The following is a 26,386-nucleotide window of genomic DNA, read 5'->3' on the forward strand; positions in this document are numbered from 1 at the left end:
TATCTTACAATGAGGAATATTTTACTGCTGTTGTCAACATAACTATGATAGTGGCAGCCACAGTGCCATTACAACAGGCTTGCTCTTGGTGCTTGGGATGCATCTGTAACTGAGACGAACATAGTCACAGTCCAGTGAGTTGGAGTTAAGACACCCTTTGTGGGGAGACATGACCAACTTACAGGTTTAGAGTTGCCCAGGGCTGGTATTTGTAAGATCAGGGTTGGTTCTGCAAACTATAAGACCTAAGTCATGTTTTTCACTACAATATAGCTCATTTAGTTTTGTTTTGTGGGTACACACTGGATGTTAAAACCCCTGCTAGCTGTCTTAAAATTGGGTGTTCTCGGTGTGAGAAGGTGGAGTGAAGATGTGGATGGATTGGTATGTGGGGGAAATTGTTCTTGGGAGACTTGACGGATGTCTAACTGATGGTTTATCTGCAGTGCCACTTCATGTGTGAACAGCACCGCTGAGTTTAGTGGTTTCGTTTTTCTTGTTAGTAGCCCTAGAGAATGAAGACATTAAAATACATTTTGTGAGCTTTTGGTGATTTTATCTGCTCACAGAAATCTTAGTTTCACTGCTTTCATTTTTTATTACTGATAGGGGGCGCCTGGGTGGCGCAGTCGGTTAAGCGTCCGACTTCAGCCAGGTCACGATCTCGCGGTCCGTGAGTTCGAGCCCCGCGTCGGGCTCTGGGCTGATGGCTCAGAGCCTGGAGCCTGTTTCCGATTCTGTGTCTCCCTCTCTCTCTGCCCCTCCCCCGTTCATGCTCTGTCTCTCTCTGTCCCAAAAATAAAAATAAACGTTGAAAAAAAAATTTTATTACTGATAGAATCATTCAGTTATCAAAGAGTTATGAACTCCCCAAATTTTATTGTGTATGCAGTAAAATTCACAATACAATAACAGTTTATGGATAAAAGTTATTTTTTAATTAAAATTATGATTTCTCTATGCACATATTAAAATTCTCCATATCTACCTTTCTGTACAAATCGTAATTTTATAGTCTAATTTCTGCCTATTAAATTTTCACTATAAAAGACTTAATGCTAAGTGAATTTTTTACTTGTACTTGTTTTCATACTTTTTAGAGGAGTTAAAATTATTAGTTGGTATTTTTTTGTTACCTTTAAAATACAGTGAGTAAAACCTAATTTTGAGCTTTTATAGCTTTGTCCCAAATTCTTTTATTGTACACACGCACAAAAAAGTGCTTGGGAATTTAGTATCCACAGCCTACCGATTAGTAATCAGCCTTTTAAAACTATTCGGTCACATTGATGTATCTTTTCATTTATGAAGCCTCAGATCACAAAGTTTATATTTTTAAATGATAAATAATAATAATTGTCTTTGAAGAAAAATGTTTTAACCTTTAATCAGATTTCAAATATTCATTTAGCCACCATTATGTGGTTTGATGGGAACAAGGGAATATATTTTTTTCTCATGTTACAGAAATTTAGCATTCTGCATTAAAAGCATGTGGGGAAAATGGCTATATTGACAAAGTTTTTATATAAGGTCTTTAAAATTTCAACAGAATTTCAACATTATTTAGATAAAACAATTATGTTACAAAGACAACTTTTAACGTGATCAGGCCACCCACAGTGTGGACTAAAGAATATGGCATGCAAGCCACCCAGTGAGACTGAGGTCATTTTTTCATCTTTGCTTAAAGTATAGTCAGTAGACCAGATAATGTAGAAACTTTTTATGAGCAGCGATCAAATAGCCAAAAACAGTTACTCTTTTTCTCCCCTTTCTTTGTGGTTAATTAAAAATAATTCACAAGTTGAAAAAGTTAAACTATTTTTGTACATAGTAAATTTTGCTTTAGATAAGCAACTCTGTCATTATAGTGATTTGTATAGTTGGAAGACTTTTATATATATATATATTATATACACATATATATATATTATATACACATAATGTCCAGTTTGTGTATAATTTGAATTAGCTGATTTAAGAAGCAAGTATTCATTAATGATATGTTAAAATTTGTCATTTAAATTGCTTATGTAATTTTTGTGCCTGTTGCATGAACAGAAGATAATTTTACCAAGAAATAGGATTAGTTCTAAAATACTTCTTTTGAACAACTTTCCTGAAAGATATTTTTATTGTTTTATTACCATATAATGCAGATATTAAATCCAGAGAATTTATCTAGTATAGTACCTAGTATCTAGTATGCCCATGCATGTGCATGTGTGTGTATATGTGTGTTTTAACCTCTTATCTGAACTAATGAAATAATCTAAGGACCCATAATTGCTATAAAATTTGGAAGAATAGCTAAAATAAATGTAGGTTCACATCAGCAATTTTATTTGGGCCTGGTAAATATAGTTATTTTTAATATACAAAAGGACTTTGTAGGAAAAGTGGAAATGTATTTTAACAAACCATAAAAGATCTCCAATATAGCTAACTTTAAAAAAAGTCTGTTGAGTTTTAATGTAAAGCTATAATAGTAGCCTAACATGCCTAACATTTTGTTTTATCTAAGCTTCTTTTGGTCTTTCTAAAATAGGAGCAAGTAATACTGCGGACACATTATTTCAAGAAGTATTAGGTCGAAAGGACAAGGCAGATTCCACTAGAAATGCACTCAATGTGCTTCAGCGATTTAAGTTTCTCTTCAACCTTCCTCTAAATATTGAAAGGAATATCCAAAAGGTAGAGTACATATTTATGTACCCATGGTTATGATGTCATAAATTTTAAAGAGTTATTGAGATAGTTTTTTATCGTAACCAAATGTGTTCATGCTACTTTACTGACAGTCTCCAAAATGTTTCTTTATTTTAAAGGGTGATTATGATGTGGTTATTAATGATTATGAAAAGGCCAAGTCACTCTTTGGGAAAACGGAGGTGCAGGTTTTCAAGAAATGTAAGATTTGTTTATTACTTTTAGATCTTCTACTTTACTTTTACAGGAAGAATGTAGAATGCATTCTGCAGAGAAAGTTACTTGAATTTTAATTTTTGTTATATGGTACTCTTTTTAAAATGTAAAACAGTTGCTTCAAAAATAAAATGGCTTTTCTTACCAAGATGTAGCAAAGATGAACAACCGCAGCTATAGGATAAGTTAGTCTTGTACATTCTGTGCTGCTTGTTAATCATAATGCTATTAAAAAAATCTTTTGTACTGGAAAGAATCAATTACAGATACTTTATGGAGATGGAAACTTAGTTTTAATCTTCTCTTTTCAGAAAAAACATTATGTTTATGAATTCTAACCTTAAAGTGAACTAACACAATTTTTAAAATTATCTCTAATACAAGAGTTATAAAAAGTAAGAAAAGCCTAAAATGTCCTATGGTAATGCCTTATCAACTAGGAGAAATATCATAGGGCTTTATTAAATTTCTAAATGAAATCCATAAGGACTCAGAAAACTTAATTTCATTTTTTTATTGTGGTAAATTTACATGCAATGAAATGTACAAACCTTACTTACATATTACAGGTCAGTGAGTTTGACAAAATGCTCACACCCATATAACCCACACCCAGCAAGTTTCCTTGTGCCTCTTTTTAGTCAACCCCTATCCCCCAAGGCAATCACTGTTCTACTTGCCATAATTTGATTTTAAGTCTCCATTTTCTAATCTTATATGTTCTTTCCTTTTTAAATAGATTATGCTGAAGTAGAAACACGGATTGAAACTTTAAGAGAATTACTTCTGGATAAATTGCTTGAGACACCATCAACTTTACATGACCAAAAACGTTACATAAGGTAAACCTTTTGCAAGAATTTTGACAAATCACATGTACCTTATAGTACTAGATACATCATTTGGGGGAAATTAGGAGACTGATGAAATGGTGAAAGGGAAGATAAATAGAAATTTAGTGGTATCCAGTATAGGACACCAAAATTCTTTTGTATACTAACAAATTTGGGAGTATTCAGGGCAAGAAAATTCTGCTTGTTTGGGGAAAGGGAAAGTGACCTCATTGTTTAGTCATTTCTTCCTCCTGCTCAATAAGGATTTACCTAACCTAGCCGGACAGTGTGGGTGTTGCACTCTGTGGGCACCCAGAGATCACAGGCAGGGGGCTTTTTGTCTGGTTTAGAGCACAACACTGTCACATTCTGGGTGGGAAATTCTTCATGCCACAAGAGTGGGCTGTGGCTCAGTGGTATAGAAAATTCTGAAAGGTTTTAGTATTGAGAAGAAAAAATAAATAAATTTAAAAAATTGCAGGAATATGAAAAGTGATGGATACCACAGGGTATGATGAGAAGGAAGCATTATAGCAGGGTGGTAACTGGCTGTTCCCTTTCGGTGACTTACTTGCATTCTGTTTTCAGTTTCTTGATCTGAGATGACATGATAACACAATCTATGTCTTAGGGTAGTTATAAAGATAATCTAAGAATGCATTTAAGGATTTAATACAGCACCTGGCACATAAGCAGTAAATATATTACATACATATGTAATGTTTATACCAGAACTTGGAGATAAAGCGTATGTTACAAACTTTTTATATCTATGATTTAAAAGTATTAACTTTTTTTTTTGAATGTGGCCTTTATTCTCAGAATAAGCTACTTTCCAAACTTAATGCCCTCTCTCTTTAATTAGCGAAGTTTATGGAGTATTCAGTACTTATAAAATAATAGATTGACTATATATATTTATGCATTTGGCTGTTGTTACCATATGACCATTGAACATGATTTCCAGGTATGAAAAGAAGGTCTGGCCTGAAAGCTGCTGTGTTTGCAATGGTGGTGGGGACAATGATCCACACTCAAGACTTGCATTCTTGGTGATTCAGTAGAATAGTAGCAACATGAGCCTTTGTCATTATCAGCACATTTGTGTTACTAAAGAAGAAAGGGAGAGGAGGCTTTAGCAGGGGAGTAGAGAGTACTAACATTGATTACTGCCACTACCTGGAGTCTGTAGTATCCCTGGGCATCATGCTAGATGCACTATGTATATAAATTCTAATCCTGATAGTTACCTTGTGGAGGCATTTGTCTGATACCCGTTGTATATAGATCAGGAAATTGAACCTCAGACTTCATTCTTGCTCAGTGCACACGGCTAGCAGTAGGATTCCTCTGTTTGTCTGATTTCAAAGCTTATCTTTGCTTTTCTCTAAGCTGTCTTCATATAGGAAAGAATGTATTTGGGGGATTTTTCTGGCTTGTAGAATAATGGAAATCTAAAGCTAGAAATAAACTATATATATGTTAGTTCTCCATCTGCTTTTTTTTTTTTTTTTTCCTTTACATGTAAAGAAAAGCTCCAGGAAGGTTAATCCTCTTGTCCAGGGATATACAGCTGGTTAGTGTCTTGTTGTCTGTGTTCCACCATGCTACTTAATTTTGCTTTGTATTTATATTTATGCTATTAAATTTGCCAATAGTAATATATTAAACCTTATTGAATGTACAGTGTCTTTATATAGTGAATTCCCATTTATATACATAATGTGTAGTTCTTGTAACTAGTTAATCTATTGAATATTATTTTAAAGATGGTAGGTGTTAAAAAAGATTTTTTCTAAATGGCCTGTTTAGGTGCTTTTTTTCCTGTCATTTAAAAGGGGAAAAGAATAAGAATGTTAACAAAAATGTCAAGTAGTTTACTTATTTTGTAATAATTATTTTTGATGCTTTGAGAAGACACTGAGCAATTAATCCTCCCCTTTTTAAATTAAGTTTTTAGTTATTAATAAATAGGAAAAATAACATCACAACCAGGTCAAGTATCTATTGGACTTTGGAATCTATGATGATAGGTGCTGTGAACATCAGGAGGGGATGGAGAGGGCTTTATTATCAGCAAAGCATGTCTTTATTAGTTCTCTTACATATTCGGAAGTTTTGCATGGTGTGATTAAAAATCAAATTACTTTTGTATTTCATTTTTGTTCACTATTTTGTATAATTAAAAACTTTTGATTATTTTCACTCTTATTTTGTCTTGATTCTAGTAGCTTTAGTGAGAAGCAAAGTTATGTCATATATACTTCTTTCCATATGAATGTGATCCTATTCCTGGTAATTGTTAAAAATCATGTTAGAATATGGCTAAAAATTTTAATTCTTTAATTTTAAAATACTGAGGCTGTGCTCATAATTAGCATTCTTTACCCCTCTAAAAAAGCTGTTGTGTTCTTTGATACACAGTTTTAGAAGAAATAGTAGTCAACATGTGGCATGTTTTAAACAACGATCTTTGACATGAAATACAGTTGAGTGTTAAAACAGTGTGGGGGTTGGAGCACCAACCGTCTGCCCAGTCGAAAATCCATGTATAACTTGACTCCCCTGAAACTTAACTACTTACAGCCTAATGTTGACTGGAAGCCTTATCAGTGACATGAATAGCCGATTAACACATTTTGCGTGTTACAGACTCTATTCTTACAATAAAATAAGCCAAAGAAAATGTTATTGAGAGAATCATAAGGAAGATAAAATACATTTATGGTACAGTACTTAAAAGATCTTTGTATACGTGGACCTACACAGTTCAAACTTGTGTTTTCAAAGGTTAGTTGTACTTATTGTTTACTACTAAAAGAGAAGAAGAAATGTATTCAGTTAAGTCGTGTAAGCAAGGAAAAGCCTACCACAGATTATACTTTTGAACTGCAACACTGTAGAATTTATGAGAGAACACATTTATCTTTATATCACATTTAATGTAATACCCACTAATAAGATGCTGTAAAGGATTATTAGTAAATTTTGCAAGGACCTAGGCAACATACTAAAGGAGCTTCTAATTTTAAAAGTTATTAAGCAAAAGAGCATATTGATTTCTCTTGCTGTATTGAGCTCTTGTAATGGACCCTTTGTATTCCTATTCAGTAGTTTAAAAATTAAAAGGAAGCAGCTTTCCTAAAAGAGTATTCCTATATTTACCACTGACACTAAATCTGAGGATGTTATATGAGTGAAAGTGTTAGGAAAAAGTATTGTAGAAGTATTCGGAGGCAAAACAAACCTACCTAAGGATAATGCTAAGACAAATTATCCCCAACAAGAAAGAATAAAATTATGTTTTTTGAAAAGAAATGACATAGTGTACTATTTTTCATTTTATATTCCAGATGAAAAAAAGAGGAGAAAGCTTTGTGTGAGTGGAAGAACCAGATTATGTTGAAATATTTATGCCATACTAAATGTATTTTGTTAGATTGTAGTTTTATTTTTGGGTGCTGTTAATTGATTTGTGCCTTTCTCAACACAGACATAGCCTATTTGCAGTCTGTAAATAGACGGTTAAGGAGAGGGAAAAGGGCCAGCTCTTCGGCTTACTTTGAAGCAGTGCTGTACAATGTGAGCTACATTGTTTAAAGGGCCCTTTTGCAGGATGATCCTAGGCTCTGCTCAGAGCCCAGGCTATCTGCATTAGCTTGTGAAGGTCAGGGTGGATAGTTCCTCAATGTGATTGATGTCAGATGTCTCAACATTTTATTTATTGCTTATTACAAAATGTTTCTCCTCTAATTAGCTGCTAATTGAGATATCGGTGAGTTAGGAAATACCTAGTACTAGAGGAACATGGAAGAGAAGCATCTGGTGTATCCCTCAGTGATTAGGATAGAGTCACAGCTTGTAACCATTAATTAAAATTTATCATTGAACAAAATTCTTTAACCTCAAGACAATAGTTAGCTTATGGTTTAAAAATAATTTCAAGACAATAAATTCAGCTTTTGGAGTTGCTTTAATTGGGTTTAACTTATTGCAGTAGTCCCCACCTTGTCTGCAGTTTCAGTTGCATGATTTCAGTTACCTGCAGTCAACTATGATCTGGAAGCATCATCCTTCTGAAGTGTAGTCAGAAGGCCAGTAGTAGCTCAGTGCTACATCTCAGTGCCTACATCATTCCTCACACTTCATTTCCTCTTGTAGGCATTTTGTCATTTCACATCATCACAAGAAGGGTGAGTATAGTAAGATATTTTGAGAGAGAGCGACACTGCATTCACATAACTTTTATTATAGTATATTGTTATAATTGTCCTATTTTTATCAGTTATTGTTGTTAATCTTTTACTGTGCCCAGTTTATAAGTTAAACTTTGTCACATATATGACAAAACATACTATATATATAGGGTTCAGTACTGTCTGTGGTTTCAAGCATCCTACTCAGAGTCTTGGATCATATTCCCCCTTTGGATAAGGGGTGACTACTGTATGTTTATATATTTTGTGATAGCCGAGGGCCAAATCTGGAATTTGTCAGAAATTTTTCAAATGAAATGTATTTCAATTGTCATTCTGGGTTTGGATGTTTTATTGTACACAGAAGATGTTAAATATTTGAAACTATTTAGAAACTAAGAAAAATGCCCATCTATACTACATTTTGTAGAGAAGTGTTTTCTCAAACAGTCATGAAAATAGAGTTCAGACTTTGGAGGTTAAGTGTTTATTGTCACCGAATCTCTTCATGTAATAAAATAGCCTATTAGGATGTATAGAAAATGGTGTCACACTGCCATCTAGAGGCCATGTTTCAGAACAGAAAGGAATAAAAAAGCAATTGAAATCAAAAGAATATTCACTAGGTGTCCTCTGCTGGCTCCCACTTGTGTTTTCTATAATGGTTGAGAACTAAGTATGGAAACACTCTGTGAATTAAATATAAATATAAATTTAAGTTCTAAGGTTTTAGGATTATTGCAAGCTATAAATTTGTCTTCTCGGTTGTTTTTGTATAAAGTCCTAATTTTTAAAAAATACAGTTTTATTGTTTATTTTTGCATGAAAAGAAATTTGAATATATTTCATTTAGAATGAACTATTAAAAGAGTTCCTGGGTGGCTCAGTTGGTTAAGCGTCCAAGACTCAGGTCATGATTTTTGGCTCGTGGTTCGTGAGTTTGAGCCCCACTCGAGCTCTGTGCTGATGGTGCAGAGCCTGCTCAGGATTCTCTCTCTGCTCCTCTCTCTCTCTCACTCTCTCTCTCTCAATAAACAAACAAACTTAAAAATTTTGAAGACTAATGTTAACAGGTGCTTTTACCATTTGATAAAATTTTAGGTTTTTTTTTTCTTTTCTTTCTTTTTTTTTTTTTTTAGTGTTTATTTTTGAGAGCGAGCATGAACTGGGTAGGGTCAGAGAGAGAGAGAGAGAGGGAGACAGAGAATCCAAAGACAACTCCACTCTGTCAGTAGAGCCAGATGTGGCATGTGAACTCAAAAACTGTGAGATCATGACCTGAGCCAAAGTCAGATGCTTAACCGACTGAGCCACCTGGGCCCCCCTTATAAATTTTCAGGTTTTCTTAAAATAAGTAATGACTTAAAAGAAAAATGCTAGCTTTCCTTTATCCTTATTTATGGCTGTACAGAGGAAGCCTACTTGGTTAAACTTGGCCTTGTTTTTTCAGGTACCTGTCTGACCTTCATGCACCAGGTGACCCTGCTTGGCAATGTATTGGTGCCCAACACAGATGGATCCTTCAGCTCATGCACAGCTGCAAAGAGGGCTATATACAAGATTTGAAAGGCAAGTCTGCTTCTCTTCTAGTGCATTATGCCATTCCTTATTGTCATGCCATTCCTTATTGTCAGTTTAATATTTGGAAATGCTTAATGATTAAGGGAATGATTAATTTTCTTGATATTTGTGCCTGGCTTTTGTTTTGTTTTGGTTTTGGTTTGGTTTTGCTCCTGGTTTAGCATTATACCTGAGTGATTAACAAAACGGGAGGGAAGGGAGAAAATTCTTGATTATGCCTATTTTTATGGTTGGCACCCAGTGTTGACAAAGGTTTGGTTTCGGGAATAAACTTTTATGGGAAGCAACATGTTATTGTAGAAATATTAGTCTTTAATAAATGGTAGGAGTCCACTCACTATTCATCAAATATACATTGAGCTCCGCTATGCCAAGTACATCTTGGCATATTGGATATAGCTCCGCTATGCCACATACATCTGTATGCCAAGTACAGATGGTGTTAAACTAACAAAAGATGAAATTATTGACAAGTAATATAAAGAACAATCATAATATTGTGCGGGAGGAGAACGGAGGAGAATACGTTAGATGGCCATTTTTTTTCTGAGAAAAAGAAACATTTACAAAGGCCCTGAGGTAAATTTTAAAGGAAGAAGTCACAGCTGCATTCACATTCAGGTTTATCAACTTTTATTTGTATAATTCTATCATTCCACAGATATTGGATATATTCAGTTCCTGCTGTGTGTTGGCCACTATTGGGTGCTAAGGATATAATGGTCAGTGTGGCAGACAGGGGCCTGGCTCACATGAGACTTATAAAATAGCAGGGGGCTATGGACAGGGAAAGTAGAAAGGACTAGTAGAATACAGTGTTACTTTCTAAGCCTGGGAAGTTCCTAGTGCCATGGTAGTAGCACTTAAGAACAGCATTCAAATCAGAGTTTTGAGGTCACAGTGACATTCCAAAATCTGAAGGATATAACACTTGTTTTGAGATCGGAATGATAGGGGCGCCTGGGTGGCGCAGTCGGTTAAGCGTCCGACTTCAGCCAGGTCACGATCTCGCGGTCCGTGAGTTCGAGCCCCGCGTCGGGCTCTGGGCTGATGGCTCAGAGCCTGGAGCCTGTTTCCGATTCTGTGTCTCCCTCTCTCTCTGCCCCTGCCCCGTTCATGCTCTGTCTCTCTCTGTCCCAAAAATAAATAAACGTTGAGATCGGAATGATATATGTATGGGCCAGTTGAAATAGAGGAGGAGAAGAGGAAAGACCACTCCAGGAAGAAAAAACAGAATGTGCACAGGACTTCAAGCAAGAGATGGCCAGTGAATTCTCTGTGGCTGGAGCTTAGTGCACAATCAAAATGGCAAGAGTAGGGGGCAGAGTTAGGAGGTGCCAAGGCTTATATGGACCTTGTTAACCACTTCAAGGGGTTTGGACTTGATCTAGAGGACATTGGGCTGACAGTTACAGGTCTGAAGTCTGAAGCAGGGGAAAGACCCACTGAGACTTAGTATTTGAAAGACTCCTTTGGCTTTCATGTAGTGAATGGATGAGAGGGAGCAAGACTGAACAGCAAAGCTCGTTATGAGGCTGCTACATTGATTCAGGCATCTTGCCTCACATGGACGTGGTGGATATGGAGAAAGAGATACAAGAGGTGTTCAGAAACTGGAAGTGATAAGACTTGGTGATTGAAGAATGAGGAAGAAGAAGGGGTCAAAGGTGACTCCCAGATATCTGATTTCAACAGCTAGTTAGGACGATGGCACCATTGAGTTAGGGAGCATAGAAGAAAAAACTTATTTTTTTTTCTTTTGTTTGGGAAGATTGATTTGGAGTTGTCTGACATACAAGGGAAGATATCCAATAGGTAGTTCGGATTTACAGAACAAGAGATTTGGATGTGATCTGTGTGTAGATGGTCCCTGGGAGTTGATGCATTCACCCAAGAAGAGTTAAAAAGGAGAAAATTTCAGGCAGAAATCTGGAACACAATATTTACAGGGCTGATAGAAGAGACAAAGAAGGAGTGGTCTGCTGGGGTGGGAGGAAAGCAGGGCGTTTAATGTCATGACATCACAGAGGAGTGATCAGCAAGTTGTTTTAAGATGAAGAATAAGATGAAAAGATGTCTTTTAGATTTAGCACTGAGGCTGTTGTTGGTGACCTTGGTAAATGTAGTTTCAGTGGCATGAGATGCCAAATAGATTATATAAATGTAAAAATAAATGAGACATAGTGATACTTACATGGCAAAGTTTCCAGGAGGAATAAGTGAAGTAACATAAAAACAGTCCTGGAACAGAAGGAAGTATAATGGAGAGGTCACAATTATTTGTTTATAGCATCATTTTGTCATGAATTACTTGGCTTGGTTTTGAGTACTTCCCAGCTGTAATTTTGTTTTATTCTAGGTATTTAGGAAAACCCAGATAGCTCCTTATTGATGCCACATGAAAATTCCTATTAATGTCATTAATTAAAGTTTTAGCAGGTAAAAATGACCTCAAATTATATACACAGTTTGTATGTAGTCTTTAGGGATATTTAAAAGGCCTTACACATTTGTTTATTGGGTGTACTTTATTAGCCAGAACTTTCAACATTGACTTCCCATCAGAATTCCCTGGATCTTTTTAAAGACTGTCAATTCCTGACCTCTACTTTATTCCTACTGATTATTTTAGAATCTGTAAGTCTAGGCATCAGTATTTTTTTTTAATGCTCTCAGATGATTCAGGAATAGCCTGGATTGAATCTGTGCACTACATGCTGTGCTAGGGACTGGAAGTACAGTGGTGAGCAAGGCGACATGGTCTCTGACCTCTTAGAGCTTGTAGCCTAGTGGGAGGGATATATATTTTTAAAAGCCACATATATAATTGTGAAAAACATCATAAAGTAGGGAGTATAAAATTCTACTTCAGTCTATTGAGGGGGAGGTCCAAGGAAGTTTTCTAAAGGAGATGATATTTCCATTGAGTCTAAATGATAAATATCAGTTATCCAGATAAAGAAGTGTAGAGTAGCCCAGATTCCTAGGAGGTGCTCAGTATTGTCACCCTATTCCCCAATCCACTAAATGGTTAATAAGTAACAGTGATCAACATATATCTCCAGATTCAAAGAGGATATGTGGTCTAACTAAGGATTTTCCTACTTATAAGAGACATCTGATTGTGTAATTTGGTTATGAAAATATTTGAATTTTTGGGATATGTGTAATTTATAAAGACAACATGTAGACTATTTGAAATTGGAAATGTACCATGAAATTTCACTTATCTGAACACCTAATAACACATATTGTTATGTCCATACCTGAAATATCTGATAACCAGTATTCCATTGCTAAAGGTCTGAATCTTTCTTTAAGATAAATGGAGACACACTTTTACCTGATGGATTCCTTTCCTGTCATCTTGATGTTATGTATCACCATATGTATTTATCTAGAACTGGTTAAAATCAGTATGTCTGAAAAAAAATGATGATAGCTTATGTGTCACTGGAGCTGTACCTTTTAAATTCACTGACCAAAGTTATTGCAGAACTTGCTCATCACTTGTACTCATGAAATAATGAAAAGAATGTACGTTAAATAGATCCATTTGTTAGTGATGAGCTCTACCTAAATTTATTTTCATAAGTTGGTCTTTTTGATTAAGAAGTAAAAACATAACAATTTATAACTTACTCCACAGATTTTATAACCATACAAGATAAATTTCCTAAATATATTATTAGTCACATATTTATAGGTTATATTTTAATTTTTCTCTTTCAAAAGAACATGCTTAACTGCACTCTTTTTTTTGAGAGACACAGCATGAGCCAGGGAAGGGCAGAGAGGGAGACAGACTCTGAAGCAGGTTCCAGGCCCTAAGCTGTCAGCACAGAGCCTGATGCAGGACTCAAACCCATGAATGACAAGATCATGACCTAAGTCGAAGTTGGTTGCTTAACTGACTGAGCCACCCAGGTGCCCCTTAACTGCCCTCCTTTATTGTCAGCAAATACGACTAATAAAAACAACATAGATAATCCTAACATGGAAGAGCCTTTTACTTGGAAAATTGATGTGTTCCTTGAGCTCATATCAGGATGAGTTTTTATGATTTTATTTGCAGAATTCCAAACATACTTAAAAGCAGAAAGTGTGATAAAATAACCTCCAGTGTACCTAACCTAGTTTCAGCAGTTATCAATTCATAGCCAGTCTTACTGTATCTGTACTCTTACCTGTTTTTTACCTCCCCTCACCCTGAATTATTTTTTTTTTCAACGTTTATTTGTTTTTTTGGGGACAGAGAGAGACAGAGCATGAACGGGGGAGGGGCAGAGAGAGAGAGGGAGACACAGAATTGGAAACAGGCTCCAGGCTCTGAGCCATCAGCCCAGAGCCTGACGCGGGGCTCAAACTCACGGACCGCGAGATCGTGACCTGGCTGAAGTCGGATGCTCAACTGACTGCGCCACCCAGGCGCCCCCTGAATTATTTTTGAAGCAGGTCATATTCATTCATAATTATTTCAGTATGTAAGTTTCAGAGATAAAAATTCTTTTTAAAAACTGTAACCAAAACACCATTATGATTACTTAAAAGTTATTAATAATTTCTTAATATCAAATATTTAGTCTTCAAAATTCAGAATCAGTTTGATGTATCTAAGTACACTGATACCCTACCTTTTTAACTTACACTCAATGCAAAGGCAAAGGACATGAAATGTGGCATAGATATAGACTGAACATGTGTTTCCTAAAATGGAAAAACTAGCCATTAGTAAAATATGGCCCACAGACCCATTTCTGTTCTGGTTGCTCTCATTAATGCATGTATATGTCATTGGACACATGTTAGCTCTTATATACACATAATACACATTTACTACATTCACACAGATGATATAGGTGTATGTATGTGTGGATGTGTTTATATAAAATATATGTCTTAATTAGAAGTGTGCTTTGTTCATGATGTACTCTCAGTTGATATTTGAGTGTGTAAATATATAAGTGTAAGGTAATATGGGGGAGGTCTCCTAAATATCATTTGGATTTTTTATTGGCTATCTTCTCATTGTTATGTCATTTTAGAAATGTAAAAAACCTGGGATAGCGTCTAGTTCAATTGATGACTTTATGTCTATTGTGCATGTGAAGGCGGTATCTCAGAGAGTGACAACCCAGCTTCCCCTTGTCCTGAATAGGGGTGGAAGTAGTGAGCAGTTCAGATTTCTCCCCATTCCACCAGACTCTACTCCTTCTGGACCAGTGAGGTAGGACAGCAGGTTCTCTGTATTCTATTGTAGGAGCAAATATTTCATCAAACAGGATTTCTGAACATGATGATCATGATGACAGTGCCTTTATTTCATCTGGCACTTCATTATGAAGTTTCATTGCTTTTATTCAGGTATTCTCAGCATACTGTTTTCAAAATGAAACCTTATTGCATTCTAAATCTAAAGAATGAATTGTAAGTTCCTCTATTATAATATCTGTACTTTGACTTTTAACACTGGGTAAGATAAATGGTTGTAATTGTTTAAACCCTTAGGCAAAGAACAGTAGTCAAGAACGGAGACAGTCCTGTGAAATAAAATACAATTTTAAATAGATAGACTATACGTATTTCAGACAGGAAAAGGTTTCTTAATGTCTTTTTAAGTTGGTCTTTATGCATTAATTTAAGAAATCTAACATAATTTTTTTTTCAAGTCTTAAAGCCTTTCCATAGTGGTTTAAGGAAAAAAAATGTTAATTATATTTAGTCTTGTGGTCTTCAGAGAAAATTTCATAAGCAAAGATGGTGATAGATTTTTAGAGACAGCAATCCTATATTTAAAAAGCCACCTTTTTCAAGGATTCTTTTGTATAGCAGAGCTATTCTTTTGTTAGCAGAGCTAGGTCATAATATTGATATTCTTATGGACACTGCATTAGTCCTTTCTCTGAATTCTTATTTTTATAGTAATAACATAGGCTGGACTTAGTGGATGGTGTCTTCCAGATTATAAACACACAGAACAAGAGATTACCATTGTACCTTAAACATGCTTTGACATTTATCCCCAAATATTCTTCATTGCTTTTCTGTGACCTACCTCTATAGTGCAAATGTGACTTTTGGCTTTTCTAAGGGGAGACACAGGGGAAAAAATATAGGGAATAGGCATAAAGATTAATATTTTAAAAACTCATCCTAGCTTAAATACTAAAGGAAGAGTCTGATTGTTTTTTTTCCCCCCAGCCTAAACTGTTTAACCATTTTGCTGCTGTTCCCCTGCATTCACAGCAGCTTTATGTCCTGAATTGTTGTACAGAAAACTTTTACCACCTTATAAGAAGTGTCATTCCTCTCTTAAAATTCCTGTGAAACAGGTCCAAAATTAGACTAAGTCTTCAGGTTTCCTGTCAGGAAAAGCCTTTGGTTAGCCCCCTACTGACATTCTCAAACAGGATTTTTAAAGGTAGCCTTCAAAGGTGTTTTTTTCTTTGTTCTGAAAATGAATTTAACTCTTAAAATATATGCTGGCGATATCTAATAACTCAAGGGGAAGGGTATCAGCCTACTCATAGAGTAATTATTCCCTTCTTTCAAGTATGTATTTAATTAGGACTTCGCCCAAAGGACGTATTTGAGTATGGGCATAATCAGGGGCATTTAGAATAGCAGCAATAGCTTAAGTAAGCAGCAGATTCTTTAAAATAGTCACACAACAGAAGAAAATACATTTATATGTGGCTCAGGTTCTCTTTGAAAACTTTGAGATGATATGTCATACTTGAAAGGTTTATTCTGAATCATCATGGTGTGTATCTATTATGGAAGAAAAAGTATTAAGAATAGAGGCTGTGCTAAATATCTACTCTTAATTTTTTCAAACACTGAGCAGATTATTGATTACTTGCTGAAATAAAAATATTTATGTTTATCTGATGATCTTAAGATATAAAAGGCTGTATTTTCCAGTTTATGAAATAACATGCATAGGGGCACCTGGGTAGCTCAGTTGGTTGAGCATCCCACTTTGGCTGAGGTTATGATCTTGCAGTTCACGAGTTCGGGCCCTGTGTCAGTCTCTATGCTGACAGCTCAGAGCCTGGAGCCTGTTTCAGATTCTGTGTCTCCCTGTCTCTCTTCCCCTCCCCCACTTGCACTCTGTCTCTCAAAAATAAATGTTAAAAATTTTTTTAATAAAAGAATTTTAAAAATAACATGCATAAAATATTTTTTAAAACTTATGTTCAATTTCCTGAATTTACAGAGTATAACTAAACTATTTTTCTTGATATTTAAAAAGTGCACCTATGAACTTTGTGTACATAATTTATACATGTGTATATGTGTGTGTATGTATACATACATATATATATGTATGTGTATGTATATGTGTGTATGTATACATATACATACACACTTTTAATTAGTGGAGTTAATAAATATAATTCTGGTATTTTTATAATGAAGGGTTAGGTAAATTTCCTGTACTCTTGATTAAATTGCAACCTCTATAGGGAATAGGCAGCAGATTAATCATATTTTCTATAGAACTACAAAAATATTTCCATAGTTAAAAGACAGTAAAAATGTGTCTTTTTATTATTATACTTGCATTAAATGTTATATATTTAACTATATATTATATACATAACAATATATAGTAATATTGTTATACATATATTAAATATTTTAATACAATTATAATTTTTTTAAGTTGTTACAATGAGGTTGTACCTAAGGATAGTTCTTTATAAAATTTATTTTCTGGAGATTTAAAAAATAATTTCTTTCCTGAATTTTGATCATAACAGTATGAATCTAGAAAAATAGAAGTTTATTTAAAAAGAAAAAAAAGGAAAGGCACAACAGCAGCTACAGATAGAAGATTTTGATTTGATCTACCTGCTCTTCCTAAATCCCTTCTGATGTAGATTATACAACCCCAGCTTTATCTGTACCCTTGTTTTTTGTTGTTGTTGTTGTGACTAGAGGATTTTTTTAATTGGCTCTAGAAGATTAAATGCTTCTAATGGGATTTTAGTCATTTGCTTTGAGATTTATAAGCTACAAGGGATATATAGAATAAGGCAGATTCAAGAGAGAGAAGTAGAGGTACCAGTTTAGGACTGTTATAAAAAAACTCTATTCAGCAACGTGGTGGTCTGATTTTCTTTTCCCCTTTGTCTTTTTACAGAAAGGGAAAAACCCAAGTGATGTTCAGGGTGCCATGAATTAGATTTACAAGGCATACTATTAGAAGTCATCCCTGTTGTTTGTAATAAGTGTAAGTTTATATAAGCAGTATTCACTACCTGAATGCAGATCAGCAGGTTTTTATATAATGACTGTAGATTTGTTTTTAAATCTAATTTGAAAAGAGAATTTTAGCTACCAAATTAAAATTAAGAGTAGTAATTAATACTAGTAATTTAAGTAGTGTTTTAAAGTCAGTAATTTAGGACTTGAGAATTTGATTTACTGTTTTGAATAACATAGCATTTGTTTGTAGATTTGCATAGTAAAATAACAGCTGTTAAACATCATAGGAAAGAGTTGGATTAAGTTCTTTTTACTTGTTTCTTCTATTTTATACTAGATTCCATTCACCTTACAATGAATGAGTGATCCATCTTTGTTAAGACAGGCCAATAAGGCTTATGTCAAAAGGACCTTTTTTTAAATTTGTTATCCTAGCAGCTGGTTCTTTTCTACTGTCTTGGCTTACTGTACATCTGGAAGAAGACATCTTGCAGCTGGGAGCCATTTCATGTCTAATTCATGTCCCCCTATCCTTAAGAGAGAAAAAAAATTTTGACAGTGTGTGTCAAGCACACATTGAATGCTAGCATTAACTGGTAATTTTAAAATATTCATTACAAATATTTTGTGTTATGTCATTTTGTAATAATTCTATAGCTTATATATTCTGAGCATGTTTTTTCTATTTAGATCTATAAAAAATTACAAAAAATATAGTACTTATTTATTTTTTTATTTAAATATTTTTTAAAATGTTTATTTATTTTTGGGAGATAGAGAGACAGAGTGGGGGAGGGGCAGAGAGATTGAGGGAGACCCAGAATCTGAAGGAGGCTCCAGGCTCTGAGCCTGTCAGCACAGAGCCCAACGCAGGGTTCCAACCCACGAAGAGCGGGATCATGACCTGGGCCAAAGTCGGACACTCAACCGGCTGAGCCACCCAAGCGCCCCTAAAAAATATAAGTATTTTCATAAAAGCATAAATAATTTTATTTTGTTTATTCATCTTTCTAGCTTATTTCAAATATCTGGTTCTTGTTTACATAGCTAATGTTAGCTAATAAATACTTATTCAAAATTCACACTTCTAGTTTTGCTTTTAAAATATATTCTACTGTTTTACCTACTGTTTTGAATGATGTTAAAGTACACCAGAATTTTTGCCTGGAACCTGCTTAGGACAGTTGTGACACCCAAGAAAGTAAAGTGAGGTTAACAAAGAGTATGTTAAATATGTTTCCCTTCATTTAATTTAGATGAAATGATCCTCTTTAAATTAAGGAAATGCCCCTGTAGCAACTTTAAATATAGAGACACAGTAAGATCAAAAAGAACATTTTTATCTGTTGACACAGGTCTAATTCGTGAGGAATTTCTAATTCTGTCTTGATATAACCACCACCCCCTACTCCCCCCCCCCCCCCCCCCTCCAGCTTTGGCATTGAAATTCTTCTGTGTGGTGTGCTTGAAAGGAATCCTATCCTGCCTGTGTCTGTGGAGGCTCCTGGCCCGTGTGTTTGGTCAACAAGCAACAGTGGGTGGTCGGGCTGCAGTGCAGGACAAGGGCCCGCTGTGCGCAGGAAAATGTGTTCAAAGGTGTTTAAGGGCGGTAAGGAAGTCAGCCGCCCTTCTGAGATTCCGGGGGCTATAGATCAGTGTTCTCCATACTATTGTGACTGTGAGAAAACTTGCTGCAGGAGGCACGAAGGATGAGAAAATATAGTAAACTTATTCACCTGGTTCCACATCTGCAGGCTTCCCTTAAGAAAGGACTCTTCTGCCCTTTATGTTGTATAGTCTGTTAAATAAATATTGACTACTATTTGCATTGAAAATAGGGAAAACTTGCACAGCTTGAGTTGAAAGGATTTGATTGATACATGATAAGGTTTCCTGGAACTCTTCTGGAGTACTAGGTACAATAAGCATTTTCTACAAAATCAAATTCATTATCAGGTTTTTTTCCTTAGGAATCAATGTTTTAATGTAAACCATTAAGTTTTTGGGCCTAAGGGAAGATCTTTTCAGATCTTTTAAGAGCAAACTGTGAAAGATTGTTTATTTTCTTTTAGAAAAGTAATACATTTTAAACTTTTGGTTATTTCTACGCTTGCAGCTTTATTCTTTTAGTGAAGTGACTAGGATTGTTTTATTAGTGTCCTATAGAAAATAACTTCTGCAGCTTTTGAAAACATCTTTTTCTTTTTCTCTTAATTAAAACAAATTTTCTGTTCTGTTTATATAGTATCCTTAAAAGGGTTTTTCTGATTTTATGTTTGTTTACAATCTGTTAATTTCTCCTACGTACTCACAATTAGAAAAAGTTCCTTTTGAGGTATAGAAGCTTTAACTGGAGAAATAAAACATAGATTTTTGATTGTCAGTAATTAAGAAGTTTAGTTATTATTTTTAAAAATTTTAAGTGTTTGAAAGTTTTTTTTTCCCCAATATGCTTCTTCCAGCATCTGTAGATAAGCCATGTATCTTTTTTTTTGATATATTGGTGAAACTGTAACTCAAATACTAGTTTGTAGAATTTAGAAGACATGGCTATATACCCTTTTAGTTCTAGGATTTTGTTTTTATCATTTTTCCTGCAAATACCACATAGGATTTTGGAACTAGAAGTACTATAGTGTTGGTTCTCATGCTATCGGGTATGTTTCTGTGTGGAATTTTGTCTCCAGAGTAGTCTTTACACTGTTCCCCAGCTAACTGTTTATAGCCAAATAATTTTGATCTTATAAGCATTTATTCCTTTGAATGTATTTATTGGTTACCCTGCTTCGTGTCTTTAAAATAGCCAAGCTGTAACAAAATTCTGATGAATTTCGGAACAAATTCTGATGAATTTCAAAATAGGTTTCACTGTTACTTTTTTGTTGTCTTTATATTTTCTTTGTATAATTTCCATTTAAGGCTTAATTTTCACATTTGCTCTGTAGAGGCAGACTTTTTATACATTTACGTAACAACATTAATCAGTGACCTAAGTTGTAGGAATAGTGAGCAAAAGAAACATATTTTCCATTTTATTCTCAGTGGTGATATAAAGTTTCAGATTTAAACTTCATATCTTAGAATCATTATTTTACAGCCAAAAAAGACTTTAAAATTTTTATAGTTTCAAGTCCTGATTTTTACAGGTGATGAAGCATTGGCCTATTATGACTCCTTCAGCTAGCTGTAGAATTCCATTCCAGTTGTAAAACCATGAGAATCCTGGGTTAATCCCTGCCTCAATTTCAAATATAGTGAACAGGTTGTTAGTATTAGCACAAATGAAGCCAGAAAGTGATAACCTTTCATTAAGGCTGCAATCCTACTTTTAATTCTTTTTCATCTAGAAAAAATTGTCGAAACAGTTAATTTCTGGAGAAAATTTACTGCCAAGAAAACAAATGATTTCTCATAACCTAATGCAGTATTGAGAAAGACATAGCCAAACACAATTTTACAAAAACTTTAGTCTCTGTCACCTGTAAAATGTTCCATTGCAAGCTAAAATTCTAATGAAAGAACTGAAGTTGTGTGTATACACTTGAACACCATCTTGTATGCAGGGGCAGATAACTTAGGTTGTCAGGGAAAACACACAAGTAAGTAACATAAGTTTCAGTTGCACATAAGTCAGAGCATGATTTTATGAAACTTCCTAATTATTCTCATTTATTTATTTAAAAAAAAATTTTTTTTAACGTTTATTTATTTTTGGGACAGAGAGAGACAGAGCATGAATGGGGGAGGGGCAGACAGAGAGGCAGACACAGAATCCGAAGCAGGCTCCAGGCTCTGAGCCATCAGCCCAGAGCCCGACGCGGGGCTCGAACTCACGAACCGTGAGATCGTGACCTGAGCTGAAGTCGGACGCTCAACCGACTGAGCCACCCAGGCGCCCCAGCTAATTATTCTCATTTAATAAACATATGTTTTGTATAATGTATGTATGTCTCATGAACACATCAAAAGATGTTGCTATCATTGTGTTGTAAAACAGCCAAGAAAATATGCTGATTTCTTGTAAGGTATTTTAAAGCCTTTTGTTGATTTGATGTTACAGAAATAGTTTTTCTCATTTTTTTGTTTTCTTTTTACTTATCGTCAAAACCACTTCATAGTTGTAATAATTTTATAGTGTAGGAATGCCACATCATGTAATTTAAGTTTAAAAGGGCTGTCAATCCTCAAGGAGTTTTTTCTTTTGACACTTGATAGTAAATAGTTTCTGTTAAATGAGATTTAAAATGTTTTAATTTTCTCTTCAAAGGATAATCTTCCTAATTCCCTGTAAAATAACTGATGATAAGACCTTTAGTTTGAGCAAAAAAAAAAAAAAAAAAATGTTAGAGAAATGCATTTGCGAGTTTAATGCCCACTGTTGAGTTTTCAGGGCTGATGAATGTGTGTGGTGCTGTTGCGCTATCTCCTGGTCACTCAGTAAAAATGCGTCTTACAGATTTGTTCCAGATGCTGGTTAGTCCTGAGGGTGTATATGCTGTTTTAACTCCCTGATTCTGTGCTACACTGGATGGTAATTTGACACTGCCAATTAAGAAATCAGTTCATGTTAAACTTTCTTTTCCTGATATAATAGAAAATGATGATATGGTTTCTAATAGAAGAAAAGCATATTCATAATATAATTTCTGTTATTAAAGGGGAAGATAAATCAGTGCTTTAACAGTTTCAAAATTCCAAGATTTACTTAAACTTCATAAATTACTTAAAATTAAACTATTTAAAGTTGTAAAGACATTATTTATGGGGAAAATCTTTTTCTGAGGATCTACTTGAATAATGATAATTATATTTTTCTGTAGGAATGGTACATAATGTATTTTTAGGAAACTAGGAAGTGTTTTCCTTCTTAATTAAAAATGTATAGTCTGGGGGGTGCCTGGGTGGCTCAGTCGGTTGAGTGTCCGACTTTGGCTCAGGTCATGAATTTGCGGTTTGTGAGTTCGAGCCCCGTGTTGGGCTCTGTGCTGATGGCTCAGAGCCTGGAGCCTGCTTCGGATTCTGTGTCTCCCTCTCTCTCTGCCCCTCCCCCGCTCATACTCTGTCTCTGTCTCTCTGTCTCTCTCTCTCTCTCTCTCTCTCTGTCAAAAATAAATAAACATAAAAAAAAATAAAATTAAAACGTATATTTCTGAAACCTTGAAGAGTAACTTGTAACATTTTAAAATTAAAACGTTCTAGGGGCTCCTGGGTGGCTCAGTCGGTTGGGCATCTGACTTTGGCTCAGGTCATGATCTCAAAGTTCGTGGGTTTGAGCCCCGCGTCGGGCTCTGGGCTGACAGCTCAGAGCCTGGAGTCTGCTTCGGATTCTGTGTTTCTCACTCTGTCTGCCCCTCCCTAGCTTGTACTCTGTCTTTGTCTTTCTCAAAGGTGAATAAATATTTTTAAAAAAAATTTTTTAAGTAAAACATTCTTTGTACCTTTTTATATAAAATTTTATTTATATTATAATTTTAATGTAAATACTTATTGTCATGCTAAATAAGTTTGGTCTTCTTTATATTTCCTATTAAAGTATGTCAGAAAATTGATATTACGATACTAATTTCCTGAATTCTATAGTTAATAGCAGTGGCAACTGTGTAACTGCAAAGGAAAATGTCATATCATTAAAGCTTCTACACACAACTTCTTTAATACAGAAAACAATCAATTATAAAAATACTGTTTCTCCATTGTATTTTTTTACTCTGTATCACATATCATTTATTTTGTTTTCCAAAGTAGAAATGCAGGTAAATAAATTATTTATATTTAGCACTTTAGTAGAACATAGTATTTCTTCAATAAAATTCTTTTCCACTAAAAAATCTGTTCAAATGATTTAATTTCTATTTTTACAATCCCTACCTTAGTAGAATTTGTGAGAATACAAGGAAATAGCTCATAGTGTATCATGTTAAGTAGCTCATGTTAGGAGGAGCTTGTGAAGGCAGGTTCTCCATAGCATGTTTTTACTGTATTTTTTTATTTATTGCTTTATTTTTTTGCCTCCACTACCAGAATGTAAATATTTTGAGAGCAGGGCCTTGTCTATTATTCATCACCTTATCCTCAGGGTCTACAGTTACTGGCACATAGGAGGTACTCAATAAATACTTGTCAGTGTTACTGAATAACTAACTAATATTATCAGTGGCATAGATATGTTTTATCTTTTGTATCTGAAAACAAATCTATAAGCTTTTATTATTCTACTAAGTTACAAAAGAAGGAATAGAGTTCTTACTGAATAATTTAGTACCAGTCACTCAGTATATATTGAGGGAGTTATTTGCAGAAGGTCCAGTGATTATGGACACAGATATAATATTTAATCCTTACACCTGAGAATATAGTATTTTGATTTGGAAACAGGAGTAACTTGACTGTTAATGAACATCAGAAGGTAGAATGTCAAGTCAGTTGAATTATGTTACTTTTCACTTGTGTCAGAAGGCAGAGAAGATAGGTAACACTTTGAGTTGGAATAAGAGGTGACTTCATGGAGCAGCTGTAATTCAAGTCCTATTTTTTTTTTAATTTTTAATGTTTATTTATTTTTGAGAGAGACAGAGCACAAATGGGGGAGGTGCAGAGAGAGAGGGAGACAGAATCCAAAGCAGGCTCTAGGCTCTGAGCTGTCAGCACAGAGCCTGACACAGGGCTTAACCCCACGAACCGTGAAATCATGACCTGAACCAAAGTCTGAAGCCCAACTGACTGAGCCACCCAGGCACCCCTCAAGTCGCATTTTTAAGAATGAGAGTTTAAGTGGGTGGACAGGAAGGATAGGTGAGGCCTTTCAGGTGGAGAGGGTAGGATATAAGGCAGAAAAATGTAAGATGATTTTTCATAGGGAGAATATGTAAATGTCCTATGCATGGCAAATTCTCTGTAAATGTGTTGAATTCAGTTTGTTTTGAACATCTTTGGATGTCCAACTAAAGAGCTCAAAGTGGTGTAGATGCCTCTACAGACTGACAAGGCAAATGTTACCACCTAAAGCCAATGTCTTACTAACTCATTAAGCAACATGGGATACTAATAGTTCTTGATATCCATTTTGGGAAAAAATGTTTCCTGGTTTTTAGAATAATTTGGGTTGGATTTATTTTTTTAATTTTTTTTTAATGTTTATTTATTTTTGAGAGAGAGAGTCAGAGACAGAGCATGAGCAGGGGAGGGGCAGAGAGAGAGGGAGACACAGAATCTGAAACAGGTTCCAGGTTCTAAACTGTCAGTACAGAGCCTGACGTGGGGCTAGAATTCACAGGGTGCCAGCTCATGACCTGAGCCAAAGCTGGACATTTAATTGACTGAGCCACCCAGGCACCCCTAGGTTGGATGTCTAAGGGTTTTGTGGAAGACTTCTGAGAAGAGAATCAAGAAAGCACTATTTTGGTGATATTAATCCAGACAGTAAAGAGAGTTTCTGGACAGTAGTGAAATGTTAGGCTTCTGGAATATTAACAGTGTGAGGTGGGAAGGATCCAAATTAGGCGGCTGGCATCAGGAATAGAAATAGGGGATCAAATCCCACATACCAAAGAAATCATAGGATTTGGAGATTTAAATTTTACAGGAAAGTTAAAGATTTATGCTGTAAGTCTGCTCCATTAAAAGAATCAGAACTCCGTGACTTCCAAGCGCCAAGTTGTCTTTCAAAAAAGGATTTCTCATCCTGATTTTTGTTTGTAGACTTTGTCCCACCCTTGCCCCTGCCAGTATTGCTGAATATTCATTCTAAAATGAAACATAAGTTTCTTTCATGGTTTGTTACCTCTCTGTATTAAGCCAAAGAAATGGATTGAATCCTACAAATCTGTCATGGTGGGAATGACTTTTAAAAGCTATTAAGAGAAAACATTTTTTTATTTTGCTTAGTGAATGTTTTATTTAAAAGAATGGAACAATTGATCAAGAAATAACTCTGAGAAGCAGTTCATTACATCAACTAAATAAGAATATATGGAATGTATGGAAATGTCACCTCTCTTCTAGGTACCCCAGGCCTTCACAGTCCCATGTTGGATCTGGACAGTGATACACGTCCCTTGGTGTTGGGTCATCTTAGTCAGACAGCGTCATTAAAGAGGGGCAGCAGCTTTCAGTCTGGTCGAGATGACAGTATGTATCTCTCTCTACTCCTACTTTGTCTTTTAAATTTGTACTTCTATAATTTCAGACATTTTTGTCTTGGAAATTTTCCTTGTGTTGCTGCTGCTAAGTATTACCAACCTTCACAGGTGAATGTATATTCAACATACACAGTTAAAGTCTACTTTAATTTTTCCTGTGGTTGACTTTTAAAGAATATGCTACAGAAAATATTTTGTGAGAAATTCTTTAAGATGACATTTGTAATAAAAGTAATCTCTATAGTCAGTACAGAGAAACACCTTTTGTATGCATTTTAAAACTTGGTTTAGAAAGAAGGGTTAATAATATATTAATTACTAATCATTTTTTCCTGAGAATAAAGTATCTTGAATTGTAACTATATTACATTTCCTTTGTAAAGTTGATACTTACCTATTGTTTATTTACCTGTGTGAGATACAAAATATATCGGTTATAACGCATTTGGGTACCAGTTAAATGCTGTTAGTCACTAGTTATTTATAACCTCAATAA

At 34.9% G+C, this 26,386-nt stretch overlaps 1 protein-coding gene across 2 annotated transcripts in view; it reads left to right on the forward strand.

Moving 5' to 3' along the window:
• The window catches only part of EXOC2 (exocyst complex component 2), a 277,000-nt gene that overhangs the window by 103,414 nt on the left and 147,200 nt on the right, over positions 1 to 26,386 (forward strand). The window contains exons 8-12 of one of the 2 annotated variants that reach the window (XM_047859097.1): positions 2,552 to 2,697; positions 2,832 to 2,913; positions 3,668 to 3,770; positions 9,408 to 9,526; positions 25,754 to 25,879. In XM_047859097.1, coding sequence (XP_047715053.1) covers positions 2,552 to 2,697; positions 2,832 to 2,913; positions 3,668 to 3,770; positions 9,408 to 9,526; positions 25,754 to 25,879 — 576 coding nt within the window. The remainder of the gene's footprint in view (positions 1 to 2,551; positions 2,698 to 2,831; positions 2,914 to 3,667; positions 3,771 to 9,407; positions 9,527 to 25,753; positions 25,880 to 26,386) is intronic. The other variant, XM_047859098.1, reaches the window with a different exon arrangement.

The sequence above is a fragment of the Prionailurus viverrinus genome, chromosome B2, assembly GCF_022837055.1.
Source record: "Prionailurus viverrinus isolate Anna chromosome B2, UM_Priviv_1.0, whole genome shotgun sequence".
Classification (NCBI taxonomy): Eukaryota; Metazoa; Chordata; class Mammalia; order Carnivora; family Felidae; genus Prionailurus; species Prionailurus viverrinus.